This window comes from Lactuca saligna, chromosome 4 (assembly GCF_052625555.1).
Source record: "Lactuca saligna cultivar CGN05327 chromosome 4, ASM5262555v1, whole genome shotgun sequence".
Taxonomy (NCBI): domain Eukaryota; kingdom Viridiplantae; phylum Streptophyta; class Magnoliopsida; order Asterales; family Asteraceae; genus Lactuca; species Lactuca saligna.
This window is the reverse complement of record NC_136420.1, coordinates 166,623,451-166,644,437: the sequence shown is the minus strand read 5'-3', so window position 1 is coordinate 166,644,437 and position 20,987 is coordinate 166,623,451. Positions and strand designations below refer to the sequence as shown.

Below are 20,987 nucleotides of genomic sequence, written 5' to 3'. Positions count from 1 at the left end.
CCCTAGAATCAAATAATAATTAGCGGGGTGTTGGTTTCGGGAAGCCAAAGGACAAGATTTTGAGTCGGGGGTTAACAATGTTGGGTTTTGAGCATTCTAACACTCCTATGATGTACATACAAACCTATGTGCTTTGGATCTATGTTTTCTTTGTTATATATGCATACATTCAAACTTCCAAAGCATCATCCTAACTAGCATACAATGGAGTATCTATACTACAAAAGTCTAGTTATATGACATACCTTTTGGTGAAGCTTGAAGTATTAAACCTTTAAGAGATTAGTACCCCAAGTGTTGCACCTCAAATGCTTCACACAACACCACCAACAATTGGAATAACTTGAGAAGAATAATACTTTCACCAAACTTGGGTAGCCCTCTTTGTGTATGTACCAGTGCCAATTTCATGAACTAGAGGGGTCCTTATATAATGTGGCCTAATTAGGGTTACACCATGTAAGCCCTAATGTGCATGACCTTCCATATTCTTCATGCACCATGGGTTAAAACCTCCATGGTCTACCACATGGGTTTAGCCCAACATAAAGAACTATAGATCATAAGCCCAAATATATAAGAATGAATGATTTACATAATCAATCCCTATATATTTAATTAATCTCTTTTAATAACAAAATTAATTCTTGATCAATACTAATTAAATAATATTATTTCATATTAATATATTAGAACTTATAATATATTAACAAATCATAAGTATCCTTTTTTCTCATTTGTCTATCCAATTGTTCCAATGCCATGCAAACCAAATGGACCATGCTACTCTCGGGTCAAGTACATACCAATTATAGTTATGCGCTTAGACATCTAATCCAACAATCTCCCACTTGGATAAGTCTAATAACTATTATTACAAGTAAGACTCTGCAACCTGACTAGCAATCGTAGCTCTTAAAGCTGTTGTCGAACTCTGACCTAGTTAATGACGTGTCCATTAGATAAGGGATCATATATTCCTCCATTCTAGATATAATATGGACTGAGACATGGATTATAATAATTCTCTCTATCCATTTTTTGTTTCTTGATTTCTAATTTATGATGACCGACTAGTTAAACAAATCAAATCAGTCCAGGCTTATCCAAGCACTTAGGGGTGTCATCATGAAATCATCGAGGGGCCCACAGATATCGCTTTTATCCACATGAGGTAAAAGGAACGGATAAACTTCGACCCAAATGCTCGCTTGTACTTACTCATCAAATTACACACAACAATATATTTTATAACAACCAAGTTAGTGGTGCGTTTACATATGTCAATGTGCAACCGACTCGCAACTATAACACACATGTCTCCATTTGAAGAATATAATATATTATCATCTCATGATTATTCGTGATAAAATCCATGAAGTGCTCAAATTACCGTGGGTTGAATCCAATACTCAAATCTTATTCCAGGAGCACTCATGAACACTGTAGCCACTTTGTCCTAGAAAAACTACAGACCCATTCATGATAGTCTTTCCTTAATACCTACTTCCAAAGTATAATCGATTGTGGATGGTTTGAATAACCTAGTTATTCGGGAAGTCAAAACATGCAAAGTGAAACACAATAATAATGCTAATCCTATATGGCCCAAAAACTTTTGAGTCATATTGATTACTCATCATTCATTGGATTATGTTTCGAATAATCAACTTAATACTTGAATTAAACAATAGTTATGCCATGCTCCAAGCATACACACTATATATGTCTAAATGATAGTTATGCCATGCACTAAGCATGCTAACTATGTTTGTCTATGGTCCTTACTTTGTGAAATACATCAATTGAAAAACATTTCAATGATGCTTATTTCACAATTCCAAGGTCTTATTGTAAATGTAAGAATTCCAAATACTTGTCATTTACTGAAATCTGTTAGATTCTAAACTTATATACATTGATCATCTTGTAATGATTATGCACAAAAGTCACGGAGACTTGGCAACAGGCATTACAAAGTATTCTGATGGACAACAATTCCATGGAAACGAAGTCTCACATTCAAAGTACATTCCTTTGAACATCCTTCTTGCATTAAGTTTTCTAATCTTGACACAGAATTAAAGAATAACTTCCACCTTATGCAAACATTTCCATATTCCCATTTGACTATCACTTCTGAACAAGAGTTGCCTCTTTTCATAACATGTCAATATGGTACCCTTCCAATATTTACACCATACTTCTAACTATCCACGAGCAACCAATCTTTGGTAAACCTCATATTGTCCTCGATAATTGTTTAATCATTTTAGTCATATCCAGTTCTAGTCATTTTTCCCTCTTAATGAACTAGGCATTTGGTAAATTTAGAACGGATAAATATTATAGTTCATGTAATCGATCCTATACCCGAAGCATATGGGACACGATTCATGATGTCTTACTCAAAGACATGATACTTGACCAGTCTTTCGCTACAATATTTTTTATTTTCCATGTTCTCACAATTCGAACTATGAAGAGGGATGTCGTAATCATAATCGAATTTTGAGAACGCAACATATATAGAATTTCCTTATATTGAACCATTCCAACATAACATTCGTATATATCATTGACTAAAATTCATTAAAATATCAATTTAAGCTTGTTAAAAAAATTGAAATGAAGTATGAATTCCTCTCCCTTAATTATAGCAAAACGACTTTTCAACCCCTGCAACTTTGCGAATTGAAACTTTTGTTTTCTATAACTAACATTGTTAACTTGCAATACTTAACATAATAATCATGCTCCCACTAACATGATAATTATATCCTTATAAGAATAACACTAATGCTCCCATTAGCTTTGACATGTACTCAAATCAGTTGGACTTCTAGAAATCAATACTTTATTGACTTTCTTACCAATGTTCTGATATGAGATGCTTCGATAAGACTTTACCTAGGCTTCTCAAACTCATACACCTTTTCTAATATATCTCAAATGTGTGTCTAATTAATTATGAAGAGGGATGCCGTAATCCTGGACTAATTTGAGAATGCAAACAACACAACTGCTATCTTCTTAAAATCTACATGGTGAAAGCGTTTCCTCACCATCATTTTTATGAATTAGAGAGAAACCTTATGACACTTAGATTTTTTTTATCCTTTATGTGCTCCTATCCATATGAAATTTTCAAACCATAATCATAAGACAAAGTTAGTGACAAATCCGAGCTCATATGGACTGAACTTGTTCAATCTTAATTTCTTGCCACTTGACAGCACTATGCCTACCATTGCTTCCGAGTTGTTATGCAGAACAATTTAGAACTCATACGACTCACATGCACAACCAACTTCACTAGAATGAGCACAGAAATAAGAATATGTCAACACTATAGGTTACAAACCTCAAGTTGTGTGCTAGTGATTAACAACAGGTTTTATTCTTGATTATCTTGAAACTTTTCAAGATCCTTAAGACTCCCACTATCCTCTTGACATATAATATTCTCTTGTCAAGAACCATTCCTTGACAAACAAATATTCAAGGGTTAGTGCAAATTCTTATCAAGACAAACACTTCACATAATTGGTCTTAGTTGGTCTTTGTCTTTTCCAAGACATCACCACATACCAATTTCAAATGTACAAGAGTAGAAAAACATTTTACTCTACATTTGATAAGTGTTATAAACCTTCTTAAGATTAAGTCACTCAAGGCATAATCTTGGTGTATGACTCTAAGATTTTATTTTAGAACGAAGTATGACTCATCTTCTTGACTTCACCATTTCACCCATTCACGATTCCTCTTCTTAGCCATACAAATACACTAAGATATCCTTATAGGGTTAATGGTGACATGGTTTTTCATAATCATTAAGTTGATCATAAAACAGGATACTAAAGTACTCTCCCATCTTTCTGCCTAATTTGATTCTCTTATTCGTCCTGCCATACATTGAAACTTTTCCAATGTTTCAGAATTATACTTAAACTTATAAGCATAACTATATTTACTAAACTTTAGTAAATCATGAAGAATGGTCTCATTGTTCTTTGTAGTAGACCTGACTAGCACACAACAAAGTGTACCTGATCCCCTTGTCCTTCACTTGACTTACATATACATGTGAACAAGGAATTAGTCTTAATATCCCAAAGATGAAAATTATCATTCATCACACAATATTAGTTGCATGATTCCAAGTTTCTATCCAACTAAAACTTGGGTGATGAGAATCTTTCCTTGTTTGGTAAATTTTGATACTACCATAAACGAAAGAATCAAATTCATATTGCTAACATGGAAACATACAAACATCAATTTCACAAATGCCATTGCAAGGAGATATGATATAAAATAAAACAATTTTATTATAAAATGCGGAAAAACTTTCCTTACAATGCAATTACAAGTGAAAATTATGCTATTGCATTTTCCTAGCAATCTATCATAACTCCTAAGCAACAGCTAAAAAATCCGATCCTCGAACCATGCGATTAAAATCCATCTTCGCGATCAGATTCATCATGCTCTTACTTTTAAGCTTCCTTCCTTTTGCTTGATCCTACAAAACATCAAAATGCAACGTTGTCACATCATGTATTAAGAATCAACGATTATGAACTTAATAGAGTTAGATAGTAGATTTACCCGAAGCAGAGTCAGACATTCTGTCTCTACCTTCTTTCAGATCTTTCAAGTAGTCAGGGCAGCTTCGCTTCCAATGTCCTTTCTCTTGACAGTAAACCCATACAGATTCTTTGGGAATGATACACGGGACTATCACAGACTCATCCTTTCTCTCTACCATTTTCTCAACCAGGTTGACCATGGCCAATCCCTTTCCATTGAGAAGAGAGTTTTTCTATACTTCCAATGTTACCATTTTCAATGTCCATGGAAGTTTGAGAAGTAGATCTTCCAATCAAGTTTGCTTTACCAGTGTGCCAAATCATTGTTGATTCAGCAGCAACAAGCAAATAGGTAAGATCATTAAAGGTCATGTCATGGTCTGTCACATAGTAGTCCTTAATGAACTCACTATATGAGTTGACTCGGGAAGTGACTGAAGAACCCAATTAATAGCCAACTTCCTTGCGACAACGACACCCAACATTATCATCCTGTCAGTGTGTGACTTCATCTCTAAGACATGAGTACACATAGGACTTCCATCTTTATGTTTCATTGCAAGTAGGGCTTGAGTGATCTTTAACTTTTCAAGTCTTCGAGCTTGTGGGTTAGGGAGAATACATGGAGGATGAGGAGGAAGTGAAGTATGATTTCCATCTCCACGATCTAATCGTGGAACATCATCTTTGATTGGGAAGCTTGTTCCAAGAGATTTGGGTAGATCATAGTTTTCTGAACTAGACATCTACCAGGGAGAAATTCAAGTTTGTTCATTTAAGTCCTTAATATAACACCCAATTTGAAATATTAAGGCTAGGACCCAACACAATATTTTATAACTTGGAAGAGAGATGCCGTAATCCAAGCTATAAAATATTTGAAGGTAGGTAAATGACGATTTACTAATATCCATCATGAAAAATGAATCATAAGGTTTTAAATGAATAGAAATTCCTAGATCCTTTAGGATTCATTGACTTATTCAATGGCATGTTTAAATCTCAATTGTGCCCTTCAAGTTTGTGACTGGCATGCCAAGGATCACAAACAAGGAGTGAATAACCATCAAATTAGCTTGATACACTCAATGTTACAACCACCTAATCAATGTGTCGGTTAACTACACACGCTCCATTGATCTATGATTAACATCAAGTTACCTGTTGCCACGCATTGACAGTCCCAGATTAGTGTGTCGGTTAACCACACACGCTTCACTAACGACTTATCAAAGGTGTAAAGTGCAATTTCATGGGTTAGCACCAAATTCACATTTTCCTAAAGTAACTAAGATTGTAAATTTAATAAAGTTTAGTTACTTTATATTTATCATTATACTTTTAATGAAGGGAGAATTATAGTCCTATCCTACCCGTTCGGCTAACGACCATCCACAAGTCAAGGAAGCGGTGGGTGAGAGTAGACGCCTATTAAACTGCCATTTTATAGGAAGTAACCTTATACCCCCTTATAGACTGGCTTCGTGAGTGAGACCTACTAACGATAAGATTGACTTTAATTTTATGCATATATATATATAAATATTAACTATTAATATTATAATAGTATAAGGGTCAAATTTTAACTATTAAAATTCTAAGAGTTTTGAACTAAATGTGTCAATAAAAGATTCTACATTTACACATTCCAAAACTTTAGGGCAAGTTTTAAACAATTCAAAAAAAACTTTTGGAATCCATAACATATGAGTTTAATATGGTTTTTAATGTCAAGACTCTTGAATGTACATAACTTGAGGGAAAGTTATGGAGGTCATAAAACAATTTATGAAAAGAGACTCTTCAATTTTATTATAACCTATGACTTTAATAACTCTTTTAAAGGAAAAACTTTTGGTTTTTCATAACTTGATGACAAGTTATGGAATCCATTAAATGCCATTTAGATCATCTAATCCTTATACTAATAAAAGAGTAGTTCTTTTGCCATGTGTCATCATATTAGACCTCTTAATTAATGTATTGTCACTTGTCAATCTATTACTTCTCTATTTTAAATGTATTAGACCTCCTAATTAATACACATTTCATTTTTTTTTTTTTTTTGTCATTTGTCACCCCTATTAAACCTATTAATTAATGAATGCCACTTATCAACCTATTAATTCTCTATTTCAAATTTTAAATATTATAAATTAATAACAATGGAATAAAAATTAAAATAAAATTAATACAAATTATAAGGTGAAATAATTCCACATATTTATTTAAATTAACGATTATAATTGATTAATAATTTTGTGTTATAACTATTAAAGTTTAATGAATTTTGTAGCCGTGGTTTCACGGGTTATAAACTATTAAACTAATAAACATGTCTAGCAAGAATCATGATCTAGATTAAACTCATATAAACAAGACAATTCAAATCAAACAATTTTCATGTAATTAGCCTAACCATTAAACTAATACAAAACATGAAACTTTTGACAATTATCTTTTTGAATTGGACTAGAATGATCATTACCACATAAAAAACAGGTTTATAAGTTAAAAACAACTTAGGGTAATGATTCTAGTCCAATTCCAGCCTTAAAACTTGAAAGTATGCTGTCAGAGGCTCCAACTCGTCGAGTGCATGAACAAAATCGACGAGTTGGATGAAATTACACATGGACTCGTCGAGTCACTCTATGGACTCGTTGAGTCTCCTGTCCAGACAGCAGACAAAGTCGATTTTCAAGCAACAACTTCAAGTATAATTGAAAACAGCCCTAGGCTCTAATACCACTTTTGGGTTTTGAGCATTCTAACACTCCTACGGTGTACATGCAACCTTATGTGATTTGGATCTATGTTTTCTCTATTATACATGCATATATTCAAAATTCCAAAGCATCATCCTAACTAGCATACAATGGAGTATCTATACTACAAAAGTCTAGTTAGATGACATACCTTTTGGTGAAGCTTGAAGTCTTGAACCTTTAAGAGCTTAGTGCCCCAAGTGTTGCACCTCAAATGTTTCACACAAAACCACCAAGAATTGGAATAACTTGAGAAGAAGAATACTTGCACCAAAAATCGGCTAGCCCTCTTTATGTATGCACCAGTGCTAATTTCATGAACTAGAGGGGTCCTTATATAGTGTGGCTTAATTAGGGTTACACCATGTAAACCCTAATGTGCATGACCTTCAATATTCTTCATGCTCCATGGGTTAAAACCTCTATGGAGTATCCATGGGTTACCACATAGGTTTAGCCCAACATGAAGAGTTATAGATCATAAACCCACATATATATAAGAATGAATGATTTACATAATCAATCCCCATATATTTAGTTAGTCTCTTTTGATCATTAAATTAATTCTTGATCAATACTAATTAAATAATATGATTTCTTAAGTATCCTTTTTCTTATATGTCTATCCAATTGTTCCAATGTCATGCAACCCAAATGGACCATGCTACTTTCGGTTCAAATACATATCAATTATAGTTATGGGCTTAGACGTCTAATCCAGCATTTCCGTGGGTGGATTTGGGTGCCCTATACAGGTGTGCACTTTACTTCTAGGTTCTGGAAGAAGTTTCAAGAGGAGTTAGGTACACGGTTTCATTTCAGTACCGCATACCACCCACAGACAGACGGACAGAGTGAGCAGATGATTCAGATGCTAGAGGATATGCTACGTGCATGTGTTATGGACTTCGAAGGGAGTCGGGACACCTAGTTGCCCTTGGCTGAGTTTTCTTACAACAACAGCTACCATTCCAGTATTGGTATGCCTCCCTTTGAGCTCTTATATGGAAGGAGGTGTTAGACTCCTATCTGTTGGGGAGAGGTAGGACAGCGAGTGATGGGTGGCACTGAGATAGTGCTAAAGATGACCAAGCTGATTCAGCAGGTCAGGCAGAGGTTACTGATAGCTCAGAGTCCCCACAAGAGTTATGCAGACTGGTGACGATCCGAGCTAGAGTTTTAGGTTGGAGATTTTGTCCTCCTGAAGGTATCCCCATGGAAAGGGGTGATCCAATTCAAGACACTTAGCAAGTTGGGCCCTAGATACATTGGTCCTTTCAGAGTGACTGCCAGAGTGCGTAAGGTAGCTTACCGGTTAGAGCTACCAGCAGAGTTAAGCCGGATCCATAACACCTTCCACGTGTTTCAGTTGAGGAAGTATGTAGCCGACGAGACGACAGTGGTACCATTAGAGGACATTCAGGTAGATGCGAGTCTAAATTACATAGAGAGGCCGATAGCGATCTTGGATCGGAAGGTGAAAGCTTTGAGGAATATAGAGGTGACCCTGGTTCAGGTTTAGTGGCAACATCGGAAGGGGTACGAGTGGACTTCGGAGCCAGAGTCCAAGATGCGCGAGCAGTATCCAGATTTATTTCTGGAGCATGACTTCGAGGGCAAAGTCCGATTCTAGTGGGGGAGAAGTGTATCATCCCGATTCCCAGGTATAATATTTATATATTATATTTACGAGTTAATTGAGTGACTTGACGAGTGAGTGCCTCAACTCATCAAGTAGAGTAGATTTAGCCATGTGGGTTTTACAACCAACTCAACGAGTCAGAGAGACCAACTCGACGAGTTGGCACTGTGAGTGGAAACTCTAATCTTCCGGGTTTGTGTCTTATTTAAAGGGCCTTAAGCCCTCATTTCTGCGTCACCAGCCATTCAACTCCCCTATATGAAACCCTAATCGATCATATTGACGAGAGAGAGAGAGAGAGAGAAAGAAAGAAAGAAAGAAAGAAAGAAAGAAAGAAAGAGAGAAATAGGCTAAATTGAGTGGTTTTGTGCATCTTTGGAAGGAGATTTGGACAGCTTGGCGTGTTTGATCAAGGATGGGCTGTAGATCCGGAGCTCTTCAGTGATTACCTTCAGTGCAAAGGTAAAAAGCTTCTATCTTGACCTTTCTTTTGTGAGATCATAGTTTAGGGAGGTTTAGGGTTTTCTCCCATCTATCTTGAGATAATGAGTTATTTTGAGCTATCATGAAGTTAAAACCTCATATCTGGACTGTAGTAGGACTTGAAAGCCCAAAGATCTGAGCTTTTTTTTGAGCTAGAGACTAGCTTTGTGCATTTAAGCCATGTTGGAGTTTATATTGACATTATGAGCCTAATATGCCATGCATAAACGTAAAGGCTTGTAGCTTTACGTGACATTCAAGCCTTGGGAGGCTAGATCTGGAGTTTGGGGTTACAGATCTACCTTAAAACGTCTGAATGAGAAAACAGAATGAATGGACTCGTCGAGTCAATGAGTTGACTCGACGAGTTGGCTAGGGTTTTCCCCGATAAGTCTGGACATGGGTAACTCGGCGAGTTGATGAGACAACTCGACGAGTTAAGTTGGGTTGTTGCGACATTTCTGAAGGAACAATGGGGACTCGACGAGTCATATAAATGCATTCGGCGAGTTGGATCAACATGGATTGTTGACTCGAGTGTTGACTTCTGTTGACTTTAGGGCTTCGGTCAAAATAGGGATTATGGGGACCATGGAGGGGTAAGATGGTCTTTTACCCATTCCAAGAGTTGAGAGAGAAAATAACTTAGTTTATTTAGATTCGTGATTAAGTGTTAATTAGAGATAGTTATCCTATTTGTTAGGTGTAGGCTAGTTCGGAGATTCGTGTACGAGATTATTTGCTTGCGTGCTTACGAGGTGAGTCTTCTCACTATACCTACCTAGAGTGGTAATCTTTGTGTGACCAGAGGGTCTTATGTGTTTATATTGAGTATTGTGATATCCTGCATTATGTCTTTGTGATTTATGTTGTGTATTATGCCGAGCTTACTGAGTTAGGACCGGAGGGTCCACCCGAGTTGTGGGACCGAAGGTTCCACTGAGACACATTGATCGGAGGGTCTTATTCAAGTATAGCCATGAGAGGCTAATGAGATATGTGTGATATTTTGGAACACTCAGTAAACTTTGTGCTTACCGTATTATATGTTTCAAGTATTTCTCCGGATCACGGGAAGGTACCGACTTGATTGTACATGATTGTAATCACTTCTCCTATTTCAATAGCCCTCCTCAAATACAACACAATCAACTCATTTTTTAAGAAATACAACAATAAATACAACTTAAGATGCTTATATCAACAAGAATTGAATCTCAAACCAAAAGAATTACCAATCGTAGGTTTTGAAAAATGAAATATTTTCATCGTTCTTATCATCTACCTATTACTCTTGACACTCTTAGAGCATCTCCAACCCATCCCCATTCTCAATTTTCCCTCATCTTTTTTCTCATTCTTCTCCAACCCTTTCCCATTTATTCCCCCATTTTAAAGGATATGAATAGTATTACACCAAATATGGTGTTATACTATTCATTTCTCCCAAAATGAGAGTGAACTTTATATTATCGGTTTTAATCCCTCTGTTATATATTTTTATATTTTTAGTTCATTTTTACCTACTAATTATAATTTAAATATAATATTTAATACTTTTAATATTTTGTTATATATTAAATTATATTAATTAATTATACATATAACATTTGTTTTTTGGTCATCAAATTAATATAAAAATTTAAATACATATTGAAATTTTAAAAAACGATAACGTATTTTACAAAAACTTATTATTAAAACATATATTACAATCATGATAACTTATTCTATTAAATTTGTAATTAACATATATGTTACAATAATAATCTAATAAAAACCAACAAGTGGCAATACTATTATTTATTTATTTAAAAGTGTGGATGTGTAATATTTTTATAAATGCTTGTATAATATTTAGTTATAAGTTTATTATAAATATAATCTTTTGTATTTAATATTAAGGTAATAAAAAAATATAGATTATATATTTGTTAAAATTAATTAGTAGAGAAGTGTGTTTGACAATCTATATAAATTGGAATAATAGAATATATACTAGAAATATACTTTTTGTGAATAAAAATAAAGTAAAAAATAAAATAAGGTTAGAGATAAAACACTATTTACTTCATTTTTTACTCCATTTTTAAAGGAAAAAATAGAAGTGGATTGGAGATTATCTTAAGCCCCAAATATCCAAATCAAGACATGACAAAACAAGTTATACATTAACACTAGGATTATTGTCAACAAGATTGAATGACCACCTAAAAAAGTATGACAAGAACTTGTTCTTAATCAAAAAGACATGAATACCACCCAAAAAAGTATCACAATCACGTATTCCGATTCTCTCATATGTGCGAAAAACATGAATACCCTTTTCACCATCACCATAAAAATTAGCTCCAAAAAGTTTATCCAATTGAATTTTGTCCAATCCCATCATACGCAAGTCAACAAATAGCATAATGTGGAAGTCAAAACAGATAATGTGTTATTAAGAAATATGTGCATAAAAGTCAACCCAATATACACAAACCAAAAAGAACAATATTTCTAGGATCAAATTTAAGAAACCTACAACATCAACATGGTTAACACTCAAACATTACCATATCATATCATATAACAATCAACACAAAGACAAACTCCTCTTCCAAATCCTCAAAATCTGTGATCATCTTCACCAAAGATGTTGCTACTACCTCTATACCTCACTTCCCTATCAGACTACACAACAAATAAAATTATTTCTTTTATGAAAAAAAAAAAAAAAAAAAAAGAGAAAGAGAAAGAGAAAAAAAAGAGTCTTACACGATGGATGATTTCTTGAAATGCATCTGGACCATTTTCTTGAATGTATTTTTCAGCAGCAACTAAAATGTCATCTGGTTTACTGAATACATCTTTCTTTCTTGGAACATACCAAATGTTAATCGTTTGTTTTCCATTGTAAAAAGGTCGAACATATTGCTCATAAACATATGCAGCACCACTGAAGTATGGTATCACTAACCAGCATGTTACAATCAGCTTTGCGTATGACCAAAATGGGATCCTGATCATATTTAGCACCATTAAAAGACATTAAAGAAAGATATACCTTTAATAAAGTAATCTCAAGATTACATCTTTTCAAGTATTTGTAGAATACCAGATGAAGGAAATAGCATTTACCATTCAATGAGTTTAGCGAAAGTTAGCTCAAAGAGTGTAATCATGGAATACAAAACCCAATATGTAAGCCATTGTTGATCATCGACTGGAGATTTAGTCTCTATTGCTCTCACTGATGCATATCTGTTAAATTATGAATAGAAAAAGGAGTAAACCATATAATTAAAGCGATTTGAATGGTTGAAGTTGTTTAATGGAAGGAAATCCCGAATTAAACTTACAGAGGATATGCCAGACTAACCACCGGGCTGAAAGAAGAAATATACAAACCAAATCAGCTTCTATACAAGAATACAACATTTAGAGATGAAGAAATTATATATATTTACAACAAAGTAATAGTAGAGAGATAAATCTCCGAAAACCCTGAAAAACGGATAAATATGGATTTCAGTTAAGAACATAGTTATAGTTATAATAATATAAACTTGTAGAAACTAATGATTTGGACAGTTAATTAACGAAATCACACAATTTTTTTCCAAACAGAATCGTTAAAAAGTGTAGCCTAATCGCCAATTTTTTGTTCGATAACCTAAAGGAACTTCTTGCCCTAATTGAAACCGAAGTTAAAAGATGAGAAAAACTCCTATATATTAGCAGCGAGTAACACAAGTGCGCATCAATTAACAAGTTCCGAATTCAAATCTCCATTTCTATGTTTGAAGAATCGAGAGAGAGAGAGAGAGAGAGAGAGAGAGAGAGAGAGAAACCCGGCAAGAATGTCAAAGTTCTGAGCGATGAGCTTGAGTAAATTGCCAGCTCCAGATCCCATCTTCGATCAAAACCGCCAATCAATTTCTTTAAGGAAATCCGAATAGAGATGAATGCGAAGATTGGGGTTTGTAGAGTTCAGTTGTCAGAGAGAGAGAGAGAGGTAGAAGGACAAGTGTTGTTGAAGCAGCTAGAAAAGGCAACAAAAGAAGAAAAGGCTAATGGTAGGTACCATGCATTGGTGACTTGTACTGTACAACTAAATATTCTTTTATCCCATTTAATTGGTTAGAATGTCGACCATTATCAATGTATTTTTATTACTTTTACTACAGAAATCCGAATAATATATATGTATTTATTGAAGAAATCAAAACTCATCGAAAAGATAGGGTTCTAGTTCAACTTTATTGGTTGTTATAATGTTATTATTATTATTATTATTATTATTATTATTATTATTATTATTATTATTTTATTGAAATTGAAATTGAAGGTTAAGCACATTGCAACGTATATGGAATTACGAGTAATTAAAACTAGATTAGATATTATTGTTAAAAAAAAAATAAAAAGATATGCTATCATTTATGTTTTTTAATTATTTGGGAGTCAAAAGTTGATCCATATAGACTTAGAAAAATATAAATGACTTTTTTTTTTCCTATGAGGAGGTGAGATAAACATTATTAAACACGATTTTCCTAAAGGTTATATCATTTTATAAAGTAGAAACTGGAATTAGCAAAAGAGCATTTAGCATTTAGAAGATTTCAAGAGTGGGATCTTCTCTTAAACGTTCACATAGAATATTGGTTTGTTCACATTTGACGTGTTATTACTCCAACAAGTCTCAAACAGGAATCACAAAAACAGGATTTATAAATTATAATGGTCATAAATGTAGTTCTTGGGATTCTATAGGGGATTCATTAAGGTCCGGCATCTTTTGTACCGCACTCTTCAATTCACCAATCTGGATCTCTAGAGCACGAGTCTCGTATTCAAGCTCATTCTTCTCGGTTGTCACCTGTTCAACAAAGAAGTACAAGGTATTGTAAATCAACATATGACATGATAAAACAAATTGTATTATCTGTGTTATGTGTGATTAGAACATGTATCATGTATTACTGAGAGTGCACTGATATCAATCGACAAATGTTATAAAATTTTATATTACAACTAGAAAAGCTAGAAACAAGGTGGGGATAGAATGATGTGGAATGTAGTTTTTTTAATCAAGAATGCCTACACAAAAATCTTATAGGCCAAATTCCATAAACCCGATTTATTTTTTTAAACATATGGAATTTTTTTAGTTTAATCATCAAGAATTTATTATTTTTTGTTTCTCATGGTAACTAGTTGCAAAGTACTATCGGGAGAATATTTTTCTTGTTGGTAGTTGATTGTTGAAATCTAGAAATTGAAAGTTTGAACATTCATTTGTGTACAAGTGTTGTGCAAAAGTAGTCGAAGTCTTTTAAAAGATGTAAATACATAAAAGATTCTAAAATCTCTCAAATGTAATTGAAATATCTTTTAGATTATAAAGTTTTTTTGTTTAAAATAAAAGTTTTAAACATGTATTTCCATATGTAGCTATTTCTTAATTTCGGTTTTTGTTAAAAACCAAAAAATCTCAAAATACTTAGCCGTACATACCCTATAATGGTTTAATCATAAATAAAACTTCTTGAGGATAATAAGTTGAAATTATTTTCTAATACTATGGTTCTTATAAAAAAGAAGAGTATATTACATGAATGGTCTTCTATGGTTTGAGTTACTTAGTGTATTTGCTTCCTAAATCTTTCTTTTAACTTTGATAATTCCTAAATTATATTTTTGTTGCATCTTTGGTTCTTGACATACATAAAAAGACTATATTACCATTTATTTATTTTATATTTTTATTATTTTACTTTTTATCATTAATTTTGATTTTATAATAAGATTAATGCATAGACCCACCCATCTACATCACCTTCTTTCTCCTTATCCCTCCTTCCCTCTCTCACTTTCTCTCTCCCAATCTCGCCCTTTTACATGTGACTATCGCCCCCACATCTTCATTGTCTTCTTCCTCACAGTAGTATTTACAAAAGCCCAACATTCCACCATTGAAATGCAAAAATGATGAATCGATCCATGTACACCCATTTCTTCCCAATTATCTCTTTTCCATATCAATTAAGAACAACAACTTCAATTATCAAAGAAAGGAATAATCACAAATTTTACTATCACACGTTTGAGCATTTACATTCATATCTTCGATCAATGGATTTCGGTGTTCCTCCTCCATCCTTATCACATTAATCTCCATAGCCACCATCACAATTCATTTCTATGAGATTTGACCATAACTTGGCTATCATCCCCTTTGATTACTTAAGTGTCTCTTTCAATGGCAAAGTTGAACTCAATGTCTCCAAACTATCCTTCTCGACAATAGCCATAAAATCATTTTGTTAAGCCTTGTTCATCATATTGGTTCTTTGTGTGTTTGTGTGTGGTTTTGGTAATCTTTTTTGTTGACCCCTATTCACCATATATGTTCTTCGAGGTTTTTTCACCCAGATTCAATAATAGGGAAAACCCTTATTCGTATTTAAATATGAAACTTGAAATCCATTGCATATCTAAACAGTCCATCTTCAAAATGAACAAAAATAAATGATTTGCGGGATCTAACTTCTAACCATTTTAGAGTTTAGGGTGCAATTCCATATTCGAATAACAATTGTAGGATGCTAAGTTCTTGGTAATCTTTTTTGTTGACCACTTTTGTTCACCCAAATTCAATAATAGGGAAAAACCTTGTTCGTATTTAAACATGAAACTTGAAATCCATTGCATATCTAAACAGTCCATCTTCAAAAAGAACAAAAATAAACGATTTGCATGATCTAACTTCTAACCATTTTAGAGTTTAGGGTACAATTCCATATTCGAATAACAATTTTAGGGTAGTAAGTTCTAACCATTCCATATTGCATCTTTTGGTCCGGTAAATAAGTACAATCATAACATGTTAGGGAAGATGACTCTAGGTGAAGAAGATGTTAGTAGCGGATTGGTTTTTTGTTGATGGAGATGTTAGAAGGGTGATATATGATATTAGGTTGGGAGCACTCCGTTTAATATTATTAGAAATTTAAAATAAGTAGTAAAAAGGTTTTTTAAAACAAAAATTAGAAAGGATAAGATAGACATTTTAGGTCTCTCAAGGACTAAAAACACAATAAAAACATAGTTTAAAGACCGAACGTGCAAACTACTCAAAACCACAAGTACTATTTTTGTAATTTATTTTAGAAAGAAACATAGTTTATTCATGGTTTTTCTTCTGACTAAAATATATATCCGGTGGCTAATTGTTAAACCGGTTTTATTTTTATATAAAAAAAATGTTATGTCTTTTTTTGAAAAAAAAAAAGTTGTAGGTCAAAAAAAGGAAAAAAAAAGTCAAAATATAGAATCTATGGAAATAACACTATTTAAAAGTCTTACATATTGTGATTCAGATAATAAAGTTGCATTCTCTTCTTTGAGTCGCGTAATTTGATCAATCATCCGTTTGAAAATCCCGGTGGCTTCATCCAAGATAAAGGCCTTACCATTGTTTTCCTCTCTAATTTCTAAAAGAATATTCAAATTCAACTGTTGGGCAAAAAAAAAAAAAAAATACAATATGAACAAAAAATGAGTAAAAATTTGATTACCAAGTGCATTAGATAAACCGAGAAATAGCTCATTCAAATGCTCACGCTTCATTTTCTCCCTTTTAGCTCTGCTAATAGTTATATTGGGAACTTTATTCGGATTAGTAATCTTCTTGCAAGGGAGCAAGCTGCATATACATCATCCGCTAATATTAAGTCTTTTTTAAATGCATTTGGTTGTGAAATTTTAGGATTTTATGATGATGAGTGTCTAACACAACATATATATATATATATATATATATATATATATATATATATATATATATATATATATATATATATATATATATATATATATATATAATATTTCAAGATAATACTAATTACTTTAAGGGTAATATACATGATCAAGGCGACTATATTTCGGCCATCTTATGGTTTAACCATTAATTTTATTTTGATTAATGAAAACCATTTTTTAAAAAGAATTTTCATTATGACCATTATGACCCTTTATTTACGGTTTAGTAGATGTTAAAGTGACATTAATTTTTATTTATCTATATCACATTATATTTATTTATTTCCTAAAATGACATCTAACTTTCTGAAATACCTTTTCATTTAGTACATATATGATATGTGTATATACAAATGAGAAGTCATTAAGTAAGCTATTATTTTATGAAATACATATGATTAGTGTAAGCAAATTAGAATCCATGTAGGTTTTAACACTAGATAAACTGAAAACAAAGAGTCATAGATAGTAGTTGAGATATCTTTAAAACAAGATGCATTTTTAAGGATCAAAATAAAATATAGTGGTTAAACTTCAAAAAAGGCCACAATATAATGGTTTTTTTGATGTATATTGTCCTTTTTTTTTTTTTTTTTTTTTTAATGTAAGTTGCTTATAAAATTACAATAAGTTGTAAAAACCATCGACCTAGGTGGCAATATCTTTGCTCCCATCGTGATTTCGTTTGTGTTCCCTTATCGTGTTTAGCAGAACTCCTGAATAACTAAAACATAAAAAGGAAAATTAAGCACCAAATTAATTGAGGAAGTATTTTTATGAACATATCGATTTAGAAATTTCATATACATGTCTCAATAACTAACCACAGATATAAGAAAGCAAGAACACTATATGATAGTGCAAATTTACTCATATTTAACAAGTAGAAACTGTAAAATCTAACTCATACTCTTCGTAGAAAGAAGGATTTTGGATAATCGATTACAGACAGCAGTTATAAACACCACAAACAGTTGAATAAACAAGCAAATAACTAACAAACATGGTTAATTAAAATTTTCAAGAAAAAAAAAAGAACAAAAATAACAAAAACAAGAACATGAAGAACATAATCTTACAAGAGAATATTTCTGTGGGGATTAAGGAGGAGAATGGCCGGCACCTGTATGGAGGATTAGTCAGGTTACATTAATCCGTGCCTTAATTTACCTTTTAGGCCCTTTAAGTTTACACAGTTCTATTTTATTTTCCATCTTTTAATTGCATGATTTTGGCATGAAATTTCAAATGTATTTGACAAATAAAAGTAGCCAAAACATGAAAGTAATATTAACGTTATAGTGATAACATAAACTAATTAGTTTATTTATATTAATTATAAAATGTGATAATTATAAAAATAATTAAAATATGAAGCTTTTTTAAATGGTTAAAATATTATACTTATGATTTTTTTATATTAATGGTTATATATTTTCTAGACGCGAATATCACTTTTTTTTGGCTACGAGAATTGCTTTTTATGGTCCTTATATAAGTCTAAATTAATAAAAAATTAAAAATATATATAATATTTTAGTTTTCATGGATTTATTTTTTCGTTTACACAAAACTGTTCATGTTAATGCGGATTATAATTTTTTTGTTACAGGGATCTTTAAAAAAACATTTCCCTATAAAAAAAAAACCTAGTAGTGACAGATTTTGAATATTTTTTTAAAAATTAAAAAAAAATTATTTAAAGAGGCCGATTTTGCAATGTGATCATGTTTCACAATAGCAAAATTTAGAGTTCATTTTGATTAAAAGATGAGGGTTGGTCTTTTTGTTTAATGCTCAAGGCAAAGTGGTTATTTTTGTGTTTTTACCTAATGAAAAATTATCAAAAGCATGTTTGCTTGTTTGTTTACCTAATGAGATATTACATGCAAAATGTATCTATTTTTCATTGAAGAAATTTTGAACATACAAGTAAACTATGTACGGAATTTGTTTAACACGCCCTTTTTTCTTTTATCAATTTAGCAACATTCATGTTTTTTCTGATTATTGGTTTTCCCATAACATTTGTGATTTTTTTTTTTTTTTCTATTTAAGTATTAGTAGATATTTTCTACCGACATCTACTTAACCTATGAAAACTCTTAGATCTTGTCAAGCATGAATCAATACTAGTGGCTGATATCGCATATCCGACGTAGAGTCATATGGTGTAATGTCGTCCTATCACTGCAAAAGTAGAGGCCTCTAGTGCAAGTACAAATATGTCGTTATCTTCTTCTAATAAATAAATATTTACAATTCCGTTAATAGAATATTCAAGAATGCCCCAATTTTAAACAGATTTTTACTATTCCATTATGTAGCAAATAGGAGATTCTTTTAATGAAAGTCTTATTGGGCTTGGGCTCATCATACGCGATAAACATGTTAAGAAGACCAGCTGTGCTAAATCTAAAGTGTGTATATATATATATATATATAATTTTTTTTACTTAGTTTTTAGATGTTTTTTACAATCTATTTTTATAAGTTTATTTTTTTATTTATTATATATGTTTTTTCATAATTCATTTTAAAACTTTATTTTTTGTGTTTGTGTTTAAATATTTTTCTCACAATCTATATTTAATTACATTAAAACTGATATTTTTTCCCGAATTACCTCACTTTCGTGCTTATGTTAAAACCATTTTCATCATGAAATTCATATGCTACAATGTGACAACGGTGAAGAATTAAACTATCACTAATTTCATAATGTATGTTATCCAATGGATTAGTATCCACTTTTTGTGTCCCCACATCCCAAGAAAATATAAGGAAATAATGCTTCATATCATTAATTGTTAGGTTAATTCAAGCTTACAAGGTTTCCTTATTTCTAAAGGCTTGACGGAGTGCTTCGGTAAGAAACTCAGCGAATTTGAGGTGGCTTCCACGCACATAGCGTAACGACCTTGTGGACGAAAGCTCGGCGACGGAATTATGTAATCGCTTACCGATGAAAAAGAAATGATTAACACATTTATCGCTTAGTTTTTTTTTTTTTTTTTTTTTTTTTTTTTTTTTTTTTTTTTTTTTACCATTTAAACCCTTTTTTCATTTAAAAAAAATTACATTCTCTCAAAAAACATTTTTTTTTTCTTTTCAAAATTTCAAATTTTAAACCATCACTACTCTACTATAAATACAACCTTCATTCTTCATCACATTCAAATCATTTTAACTCAATTCTTCTAACTTTTTTTATATTCCATCTTATTCAAAATCCCATTGCTAAAAAATAGCTTGTGTTGGGCTTGGGCAACTAATGAAACGATGATATTAACCCTTTCACATGTTGATGTAACTGAATCCTCGATCAATATTAACATTACTACGACTACTTTCTGGAGTAGAGACTCTGAGAGTTTCAACCGCAAAGTCACTCTACCTCGAAGTAAAGATCAAATCTTCCCCAAATGGAGATATATAAGTACGGTCTCAATTCAGGTTAACAATGTGTTTCATAGGGTGATGAGTGAAGTCGAGCAAGGTGAAAATGAAAACTTTTTGTTTGTGAATCTCTCGAGGCTTTCCATGAAGAAACTAACAAACCTTTTTGGCATGCAGTTTTGGCAAATTGTGAGGCGGTGCGCCAAAGGGCGTCCATTTTAAATTCGTTGTCTTTTAGTTTCTAGTGGGTTGTGTGTTTTAATTTTAATGGGGTTGTGTGTTATGTTT

General features: G+C 32.3%; 2 protein-coding genes across 2 annotated transcripts; both read right to left on the bottom strand.

The window, feature by feature from the left end:
• Nucleotides 1-11,905: 11,905 nt before the first annotated feature.
• Nucleotides 11,906-13,511, bottom strand: LOC145043044 (HVA22-like protein a). Its single transcript, XM_078991582.1, has 5 exons — nt 13,325-13,511; nt 12,833-12,859; nt 12,612-12,734; nt 12,249-12,492; nt 11,906-12,164 (listed from the first exon to the last, which is right to left on the bottom strand). Exons 1-5 carry the CDS (start codon nt 13,384-13,386, stop codon nt 12,099-12,101), a joined length of 522 nt encoding a protein of 173 aa, XP_078847708.1. The 5' UTR covers nt 13,387-13,511; the 3' UTR covers nt 11,906-12,098.
• A 555-nt stretch (nt 13,512-14,066) lies between these two features.
• On the bottom strand, nt 14,067-18,418 carry LOC145038906 (transcription factor BHLH062-like). The gene is made up of 5 exons (XM_078987122.1): nt 18,380-18,418; nt 17,949-18,024; nt 17,057-17,184; nt 16,845-16,972; nt 14,067-14,355 (listed from the first exon to the last, which is right to left on the bottom strand). Exons 2-5 carry the CDS (start codon nt 17,972-17,974, stop codon nt 14,221-14,223), a joined length of 417 nt encoding a protein of 138 aa, XP_078843248.1. The 5' UTR covers nt 17,975-18,024; nt 18,380-18,418; the 3' UTR covers nt 14,067-14,220.
• Between the last annotated feature and the right edge of the window lie 2,569 nt (nt 18,419-20,987).